Source organism: Gracilinanus agilis, chromosome 3 (assembly GCF_016433145.1).
Source record: "Gracilinanus agilis isolate LMUSP501 chromosome 3, AgileGrace, whole genome shotgun sequence".
Lineage (NCBI taxonomy): Eukaryota > Metazoa > Chordata > Mammalia > Didelphimorphia > Didelphidae > Gracilinanus > Gracilinanus agilis.
The window spans coordinates 65,133,906-65,144,294 of NC_058132.1; the positions used below are offsets into that span (position 1 = coordinate 65,133,906).

Genomic DNA, 10,389 nt, shown 5'->3' on the forward strand with positions numbered 1-10,389 from the left:
GGGCCCCGGAAGCCAGGTGGCCCCAAGCCCCCCGCCCTAGAAGGGAGGCCAGGCGCACTACATACACTGAGATGGAGGCTGCTGTCTCTCAGCCCCTGACTAGCCCTTCTCTTCCTAAGGCCAGATAGCCATCCAGTTTCCCCTAGGTTATGCCTTCCTTGAGGGGAGCATCTGGGGAGGAAGAAACTCGGGTTCCTCATATAGGCACCTTGAGGTAATATTTGGCATTAGTCTTCAAGGCTCAAAGCTGGGCTGGCATCCAGCCCCCACGCCCAAGCCAGGTCCAGAAGGCCAAGACAGCAAATCTCTTCATTGCATATGTCCAGTTAGCTGGCTCCCCGTATCCTACTGTCCCCTAAAATGTCTAAAGTCCCTTCCTTTCCAGGGCCAGTCTTGGCCCACCTGACATATCCTCATGGGCAGTAACAGGCCCTCATGAAGGCCATTCAGCAGAGTTGGCCACAGAGGAGGTCATACAGAAATTCCTCCCTGTCTGCCATGATTCAGGCCCCAACCCCCAATGGCCACACTCTTGAGCCCCATATCTGCTTCGGTAACCCGCCTTGTTCTTTGGGCTTGGCTCTGAATAGACTCTAGTTGTCCCCCTCCAGTTCTGAGCAGATGGGGGTGGGGGGTGGCCATTCAGAGCTGGCAGTTCATTCCTCTGGAGGGCAGGGGTTTTCAACCACAGCTGGAAGAATGGGGTCCTGTCTGGGGGAGCTGACCAGAATGTCGACCAGAAGAACTGAGGACTAGATTGGCCCCATGCTGCGCCCCAACCTTCCCAAGGCTGTGGCCCCCATTCCCTGCTCTGGGCGGGCTTGATCAAGTACCAACCCCTTAAACACCCCAAACCACCCCCGTGTCCCCCCCTTCTCAACCCAACAGCAAATAGGTAACAGTCTAACAGTGCTAGAGCCTGATGTGGTTGGGGGTAGAGCCACCACTTCCCCTAGCCGGCTCAGATTCCAGGGGTGAGGATGGGGAGCCCCATTTCCCCATCCCTCTCAGCTCAGTTGCAAGGCAGCCAAGTGGGGTAGGAGGTGTGACCACAGGCCAGCAGCGGCTGGATGGGGGTCACGTAGTAGTTGAGGGTGGGAGGGACCCCATCGTTGCCCGGGTAGGAAGTAGGCGAGTAGTGCCAGGCCAAGGCAGTGCCACCCACAAGACCCTGCTCAGCCAGTGCCCGCAAGGCCAACATGGCGATGAGGTCCAGCGTCTGGCGCCGCTCGTGGCCCATGAGGCAGACGGTGCTCTCGTTAACCACCCGGTGCAGGGTCACCAGGCAGGCGTAGCAGGTCGGGCCGGTCCCCCCGCCAAAGTGGGCCTGCAGGTAGCGCTCCAGCTTGCGCCTCTGCTCCCCCAAGTCTGGGAAGTCGATGAAGAAGCGAGAGCACATGTAGCGCTGCAGGGCCTGGGCGTCGGTGCCCGGGCAGGGCCGGAAGCCGCGCACCAGGAGGTGGCAGTACTTGAGGAGGCCGCCCCCCCGGATCTCCTCGGGATTGCGGGTGGCGATCAGCCGGCGCCGCAGGTGCTCCAGAGCCTCCTCGAAGTCCCCGTACAGGCTCTCGCCCGTCACCGTGGGGTGGAAGGCCTGAGACATGGGCGTGGAGGAACACTGACCGTAGAGGAGCAGAGAGTCCAGGACGATCTGGAAGGAGTCCACGCTGAACTCAAACTGGCGCCGCAGCCGGTCCACGAACTTCAGCTCCACGTTCTTGCCGCTGTTGTTGGAGAGGGAGATGAGGCTCCAGCGGTCGGTGTCCGTGCACACCTTGACCAGCTTCTGCACGTAGGCTTCCGTCAGCGTCTGCGGTGTGATCTTGGCTCGGCTCACCCCGGCCGGAAGGAGGTCCAGGAGGCAGGCCAGAACGGCCTCCCGCACCAGCTGGAAGGCGGCCTCGTCTTGCAGGTCCACCCGGAAGATGAGATCCACGTCCTTGTAGCCCAGGCCGTTGTCCTGGTGAAGGACGTGGCTGGCGGCAGAACCATTCAGGCGGACGCTGTGGACAGGGACCCCCAGCTGCTCCAAGCGGCTCTGGACCACCTAAGCAGGAGAGAAGGAAGTGGAACCAGGTGAATGGAGCCAGAGGCAAAGGAAGACCTTTGAGGGGACCCTGACGTGATGGGCAGGGACGGCCGAAGGAGGCAGTGCTCTGCTCCCGTACTTTAGGAGCCAGCTGTTTATGGGACATGGAACTTGGCAGAGACTGTGGAAGGCCTGAGAATAAATGCAAATCATTACATGGTGTAACAGACCTGACTTGGGAAAGAGCAAAGAGTCAGGAGTTCTTGTCCTGACTGTCGCTGACTCACCTGGGGACATTGAGCAAGTCCCTTCTGTCCTCTGGGACTCAGAAAGAGTAATAATCTACCTGTTGTGGTACTGTATTGGCCATAAGGCTGGATAGTGCTGGGTTCAGTCAGGATAAATAGGGAGATCTTGGGCAAAACTCTAAATGCCTGAGGCTCAATTTCCCCTTCTGCAAAATGGGGAGAAGAGCACCCCCCCACACACACACAAGGATTGGATGAAATCCTGTGTGCAAAGCTTGAGGCTTCAAATCAGCACTAGTTACTCATAACTATATAAAGACAGGACTTTCTTCACAAAACCTTGGAATGTAAGCAATGCAAATATACCCATTTTGCAGATATAAGTAGGTGCCCAGGGTCATTGTCATTAAGTGTCAGAAATCAAAGTTCTTGGCTCCAAATCTAGGTCTCTTTCACTGCCAAGATCAAATGCTTTTCAGCACAGTGAAAAATCAAAGGCATTTTCCCAGTCAGATAAGGCTGGACCAGTCAGAGGTCATTAAGTAAGTCCTATATTCAAGATAGAAGCTCTTCTTGAATAGATCTGGCAAGTGATCCCCTAAGCTTTGGCTTTGAAGCTCTCCACTGAGGAGCCATCTGTCCCCTGAGATGCCCCATTCCTCTTCTCAAGGGCTGTGAGAACTCTATTTGCCTTCCCTCCTCCCCTTCCTGGTTCTGCTGTCTGAGGCCAAGCACAAGAAGTCTTAGCCATCTTCCCCAAGACGGCCCTTCGGAGTCTTGAAAGCAGCTAAGATGCCCCATGAACCCCCTCTTCTGCAGGCTCATTCTTCCTGTGGCACAGTGCCCCCATGTTCTGCGTTGATGCCTTTCTCCCCAAAGTACAGCAAGACTACACACAGAGCAAAGCTCTATATCCATTTGAGTTATTATGGGATGTCAAAGTGCTTTGGAATCAATCACCTAACTAATCAATCAACAAACCTTTATTAAGCACCTACTTGAGACAGCTGGGTGGCACAATGGCCAGAGTGCCTGGCCTGGACTTGGGAAGACTCATCTTCCTGCGTTCAATCTGGCCTCAGATATTTACTACTTGTGGGACCCCGTGTTAGTTGATTAACCTTCTGTTTACCTCAGTTTCTTCATCTGTAAAATGAGCTGGAGAAGGAAATGACAAACCACTCCAGTATCCCCACCACAAGAACCCCAAATGGGATCCGGAAGAGTCGGACATGACTGCACAACAACAAAACGCCCACTATGTGCCAGCCATTGAATTAAATGAATATTAGGCACTTCTGAAGTGTACAAACATAATGAATAAAGGCATATCCAGTTGAGCAAGCAGCAGCCTGCTGTAGGAGATTCTGCCTGTTTCTTTCCTTGCAAGATGGGGATGATAATAACAGCACCTCCTTCCTCCCAGGGTTGAGGAGGAGCAGAATCAGATGAGAGAATGTTTTTTAAGTCCATTTGAACTGTTTTCTCAATGACACACAGGAGCAATTTTTCACAATCGTTTTGACATTTTGGGATTCAGATTCTCTCCCTCTCCTCCCCAAGTGGTGACTAATCTGATACAGGTAACAAGGAGGCTAGAGAATATTTGCAAAGGGTTTTGCAAACCTTGAAGGGCTTTAATCACTGCTTGCAACAAGCATTTTCTACTATTAGGACAGAGACCAGACAGGAGATTTCATTGGCAGATGCAACTCCTTTTACTAGTGCAGGCTGGGGCGCCCTCAGCTATTTAAGACTCCTAGAAAGTTGCCTAGGGCACTGGAGAGGCTAAGTATTTGTCAGAGGCAGGAGGGGAACCCACATGTTCCTGGCTCTTAAGGAGAGCTTAGCTCTCTCTCCATTACAAAACGCTGACTATGATCACCACTCAATGTCCCAGAGAATCTAGGGCCATGAAGACCCTCTTCCCTACCTGCAGTCAAAGCTTCCCTCCAGCTACTTCTTTGCTTCTGGCTAGGGCAAGGCCCAGGCAAAAAAGGAGGTTGGCCCAATAAATGATTCTGTTGAGGAGTTTTTAGAAAGTTTGGGGCAGCCTGAAGGAACTAGGCTGGCTAGGAATGGCACTTTGGTGGCAATAATGCTCGATTGGTTTCCTAGACTCCCAAATTCTTCTGCCATTCTGCCTTGGCACAAAGTCAGCTGGTCCTATGTGGCTTCCCTCCCTTATTCTGACTTAGTGTAGATAAAGTATATAAATGCTTAGGAGACATGAAGTAATCAAGCAATACAAGCTGGGTGGGGTCAGTTGAGGAAGACTTACTGGAAAGGGGAGGGGAAGGAGCACCTGGGTTTGGAAGAAAGGTGGGACAAATAGTGGAGGAGGGGAAGACTAAGGACCTCCTTTTTTTTTCTTTTTTAACCCTTAACTTCTGTGTATTGGCTCCTAGGTGGAAGAGTGGTAAAGGTGGGCAATGGGGGTCAAGTGACTTGCCCAGGGTCACACAGCTGGGAAGTGTCTGAGGCTGGATTTGAACCCAGGACCTCCCATCTCTAGGCCTGACTCTCAATCCACTGAGCTGCCCCTAAGGACCTCCTTAAGGAAAAAGCATTGCTGCTATTTTGCTGCTGTTGTAGTTTTCTCAGTCATGTCCTACTCTTTGCAACTCCATTTGGGGTTTTCCTAGCAAAGATCCTGGAGGGGTTTTTGCCATTTCCTTCTACATGAGGAAACTGAGGCAAATTGAGTTAAGTTATACCAGGGCCACTCAGCCAGAAAGTATCTGAGGTCAGATTTGAACTCAAGAAGATGAGTCTTCCTGATTCCAGATCTGGCATTTTATGCACTGTGCCATTGAGCTGTCCAGGCCTTGCCACCTTATAGATAGGGAAATAAGCTCAGAGAAGTTAAGTCACACAGCTAGTAAGTGGCAGAGCCAGGATATGAACCCTGGTGCTCTGATTCTAGTGTCAGTACAGCACCCTTCTCAAACCACATCACCCCCCTCAAAAAAAAAAAAAAAGAAGCTGGGGTTGGGTAAATAGGGCAGGTGAGTCTCCTGTGGAGAAGACCTCTCTTGGTAAGAAAGGAAACTTCCTCCCCTGCCCCCCACCCCCTTGCTAGCGTCATGTTGACAAGACCACAGAGATCCTGAGTTCCAGGAATTCCCTGGTCTCATCACTACTAATGTCTGGGTAGGAAAGCCACACCAGGACTATGGATGAAAACGTATAGGCTTCAGAGGGAGAAGGAGAAAGATGGCTACAAAGGCTTAGAGAGCCGAGGGCTCTTCCCGGTGACACTACGGTGCCAGTTGTAAACAGACCTACCTTCCTTAAGATGGTCCCTGGGTCCTGGGGGGAGGAAAGAGTGAGGGGATGGAAAGCAATCCACACACCAGCTTTTTTTTATTTCACTGATGGACAATCAAAACCACCTGTAGGCAGCACCCAAGCTGACTTGTCCCAAACACTGATGCCAATCTGTTCTCCCCCCAACCTCTCCACCCACTCCAGGGCTGAGGCATCTGGCTGAGTGAGGAGGTGGCTGTACTCTCGTTAAATCCTCCAGCGTCAGGGCTTTGGGGCCCGCTGTGTCAGCCGGCCTAGAGCTGTTGTCTCCCAGGTGTGACACCTCAGATACCGACACGCCCAAGGGTGCCTCTGAGGAGTTTGGCTCTGCCCCAGTTAGAGCCACTAAGGGGGCAGCCCTGCTTGCTTGGTGCCAGAGAAGGCCCCACTTTCCTTTTCAGGGCATGGAGTGGGCCCACTTGGAGGGGGGAGTTGTAAGCAAAGAGATAAGCTCTCCCCAATGGGCACCACGAGCTGTTCTGGCATTGCTCACGCTACCACAACTGTAAGGTGTCACTGACACATTTCTTCTCCTAAAAGCCTCAAAGGAGGCCCAAGAACCATGAGGGCTCAGGATCCCAGAACTCTGCCAAACCCTATTTGACCACAGATGTCCTAAAAAACATTCCCGAGTGATATCACTTCTGAATGAAGGGAAACCCACTGCCTCCTTCCTGGGATAGCCCACTTCGCTTGAGGGAAATTCCTAGCACATAGTAGGGCTTATCACGGTTTGTTGACTGCTTGATTTGTTATTTGCCTCACTACAACTTTAACCATTCACTCCTTTTGCCCCTTGGGTCCAAACTGAGAATCTAATCCTTATTCTACATGAGGGTCAGGCCCCTGCCTATTGGAAGGGAACTATGCCATTCCTTCTTCTAAGCCTTCTCTTCTCTAAACTAAACATTCTCAGTTCCTTCAGGCCATCCTTATATGGTATGGTTTCCAGTCCCTTCGACATCCTAGTTGCCATACTTGGCCACAGCCTGTATGGCCCCAGCCGCTTGAGAATATTCATCTGACCCAGAGAGCCTTGGATGTTGCAGTCAGAGCTTACCTGAACTTGGGCCCCTGCCAGATTTGACCAGCTGAACCTTAACATTTACTGTAATAAATGGGCCAGGGGCCCAATAGATATGAGTACTGTGCCAAGGTCTGGAGGTAGGCAGGTATATCCTATCTGGAAGACTTAGAAACAGGAAGGAGTGCCAATTCCTGTTTCCTATAGGGATCAAACTCTTGGGGTCCCTGCCCCAAGAGACTTGGGAGGGTGGTAAAAATGAGAAAACAAGGTGCCCAAGGCCCTTTTGATATGTAGTTGCTAAAGCTGTACTCCACCAACAGTTTCCCCTCTCTCTTCTTCATCCCCCAGGTACTGGCTCCCCTTTAAATTCATAGAGCTGCAGGGACCCATGGGAAGTTAAATGAAAAGAACACTATAGTAAAAGAAAACTATGGCAAAAAATTTCAGAATTCTGATTGGTCACAGGACCAATCAGAAGACTGACACTGAAGAGAGGTGGTGGACTGCAGGGACAAAATGAGGGATGTATTTTCAGATAGTGCCAATGTGTTGATGGGTCTTTCTTGACAGTGTATTTGTTCTGAGGTGGGGTACAGGACAAGAGAATGTGACAGGAATGTAGAAACTATTCTACATAGTTAGAATAGCAATAAAACATCTAAAAAGTAAAGGGGAAGGGAAGGAAAGAAAATCTTGAATTTAGAATCAGAAGAACTGGCTCCAACATTTCTCAGCTCTCTGACCTTGAGCAAGTCATTTCCCTTGAAGTCTATCTGTGCAGTTAGGAGGTTGGACTATGTCTATAAAATCCTTTTTTGGTCTACAAAAATTCCGAATCTGAGACCATCTAATAGTTCGACCCCTTCATTTTACTTCGTTTCAGCACTATTTCCCAACATGCACTCATCCTAAAATATGTTCTCCAGAAATCAATTTGTCATGTTGGTAGAAAGCAGATTGATTATATGATCACAGCTCTTGAAGGGGTCAGCATTGTTAGGTCTTCTAATTTGCTCCCCTTCTAGTTTGACAAATGAGGAAACTATTTCTCCTTTTCTATAGAAATAAAACCGAAAAGTTCAGAGAGGGGAGGGAACTCTCCCAAGGTCACACATCCAGTTGTTGCTGCAGCCAAGTCTCAAACCCAGGGCTCCTCACTTGTAGCCTAAGCCTCTCTGCAGGTATTTATACTGTTCTGAGCTGGGTCCAACTCCCTGACAAGGAATTTCCAGAATTCTAGGTATTAAGAGGTAGAAGGAGTGGACTGAATCCTATTCAGGGAATGGGGGCAGTGAGGGCAGAGATCCATTCAGGGATCCCATCAGCCTGGCACCAATCCCTAAAGTTGCAGTCGGTACCCTCACGGTTTTGGGAGGGGGCAAGGGGCACACCCTGGCCAGCTGAGGTGGCAGCTGAAGCCAGGGAGTGGCCTGCCTCACCTGGCCAGATGGCTGCTGCCTGGGCAACCACTACTCTGAGATGACGGTGGGAATCCAGGCTGGATTTTCTTGTTTCTTTAAGACAGGGACTTTCCCCTTAGTCCCAGAAGCGCTGGCCTGGGTGCTTGGGTGGGAGGGGAACCAGTGCTGTGTTCCAAGGGCAGTTCCAGCTGTAGAGGGTACCACAATGCATCTTCCCCACCTCAGAAAGATTATGACCTTATCCGCCCTGAACGACCCTGAGGCCAATCAGAAGGCAGCCTTGGGGTGTGGGGGGAGGGGGGAGGAGAAGGAAAAGAGAGAATGGAATTGGCTAAGGGCCTTTTCGGGCCTTAGGGCAACCACAGGGAGGCAGCCAGGCTCACTCATTCCCTCCTCCCCCACCAGCATGCTGTCTGCTGGGCGTGTGCAGCTCCTGGCCCAGCGCCAGCCCCGGGTTTCACCGTCTCAGCACTTATCTCTCTCTGCTGTTGGTGAATTCCAGCCCCCTGCCTTCTAGCCAGACTGAGCAAAGGGCAGAGAAAGGGCCTCCAGTTCAGGGTGGGGGTGGGAAGGAGCCAGCCCTGAATTTCAGGTCTGGATGGGCGCTCACCCCACGGTGAGGGGAACTGGGTAGGGGGAAGGGAGCTTAATTTTGTTCCAGGAACACCCTACCGCCAGGCCCATCATTGCCCCTCCCCACCTGCAGGGCTGATCTAGCAACCTAGCTGGGAGTCCCTTTCGGGGACAGTTCAGCCCGACTTCAAAGGGCAAGCGTCAGAGCCGAGCCAGCGACCACATCCCATTTCTTCCCAGAGGCCCAAGTTGGAAGAAGAGGGCCAGGGTGCAGATCGGGAGCTCAATTTCCTCATCTGCAAAACAAGTATTTGAACTACAAGATTTCTAAGGTCCCTTCCCAGGCTAGCATTCCGTGGTTCTTAGCGCTAACATTTCAAGTTCTAAGGCCCCTCCCAGCTAGCTTTCTGCTCGGTCTCTCCCGGCACCAACATTCCGAAGTTCTGACAACCCTCCCAATCAGACACTCCGGGTTCCGAGGTCCCTCCCAGCCTGGCCACTGCATGTACTCAAAGTTTCCCTTCAGTTCTACTCTTCTCTATTCAGGGTTCCTCCACCTCAATAGCGCTTAGAGGGGGGCGTGCCCGGTCCCCTGAACCCTTCCCGGCTGCAACCAACACGGGGAAATGGGGTGAGACGAGGGGGGAGGCTGGGGAGAGGGGGCGCAGAAGACAGCTCTCACTCACCTGCACGATTTGGCGCGGCTGTATCGTCAGCGTGGGAAAGTTGCCGCGTCCGTGGATGGGGACCTCTTCAGCTAGTAGAGTGTCCAGTCTCTGCACCTGCGCCCAGCTCAACCGGCTGAAGCGCCGTCGCGGAGCTCCGGAGGAACGCTCCGGACTGGGACCGCCTCGCTTCTGGGTAGGGGCTTCGGCCGGAGGGACCAGGGCCGGGGGCGCCGCTGCAGCCGCCGCCACCGCTGCTGCGTCCGGGCTCGCAGCCCCGCTCTCCGACGGCATCTCTGGCCAGACCCTGGAGCCCTGACGGCAAGAACCGGGAATGGAGAGGAGAGCAGGGGGGAGGGAAGCAGGCGGGAGTTGGAAGGGGGGCGGCGGCTCTGCGGGCTCCGGCCCCGACGTACCCACACTACGGACGGGGTGGACAGAAAGCCGCTTAAGGTGTGCTGGGGCCGGCTCATATAGGCTGCCCACTGCCTGCCCATTGGTCCGTAGAGCTGTCTTTCATCCGCCCCCCCCCCCCGCCTCTCCCGCCCCCGCCCTTCAGGCTGTCATTGGGCGGAGAGGATTCCACGGGCTTTGCATGTGCGTCACGGCTCGCCCCAGGCGGCCTGAGATTGGCTGTGGAGCGTACCCCTTCCCCACCTGATTCCGAACTCTCCTTTGGGCCGGCCGAGGGATTTCACTCTCGGGTAGGTCAGGGCTGGGCAGCTCTGGGAATTAAAGGGACAGCCTCAGCCCGCCGACGGAAGAGAAATGAAAGAGAATAGTCGGGGGGGGGGGGGGGGGTGAGTTCGTAGCTAGGAAGGACCAGCAGGGTGTAAACAAGGGAATCCTAGACTGTCAGAGCTGGAAGAGACTTTCAAACAATGTCAAACCTGGAAGGGCCCTTAGAACAGAGTATGATAGAAATGGAAGAGAAAATGTCAGGACTTGGAGGGCTTGAGATCCAACCTGAGCCAACCCCCTCATCTTACAGATAAGGTAACCGACGTGAACGCCGAGCAGTCTCAGAGAGGTCTAGCTCTGTGGTCGGAGGACCTTCTAATGCTGCTATCTCTCCTGGTGACCTTGAGCTAATCCGTTCATCTCTATGGGCCTCGCC

At 53.0% G+C, this 10,389-nt stretch overlaps 1 protein-coding gene across 1 annotated transcript; it reads right to left on the bottom strand.

The window, feature by feature from the left end:
* Positions 1-917: 917 nt before the first annotated feature.
* TENT5B (terminal nucleotidyltransferase 5B) lies at positions 918-9,769 on the bottom strand. The gene is given in 3 exon segments (XM_044671381.1): positions 918-2,047; positions 9,294-9,628; positions 9,631-9,769. Coding segments are annotated over 3 exon segments (1,509 nt in total). The 3' UTR covers positions 918-1,012.
* Positions 9,770-10,389: the final 620 nt, after the last annotated feature.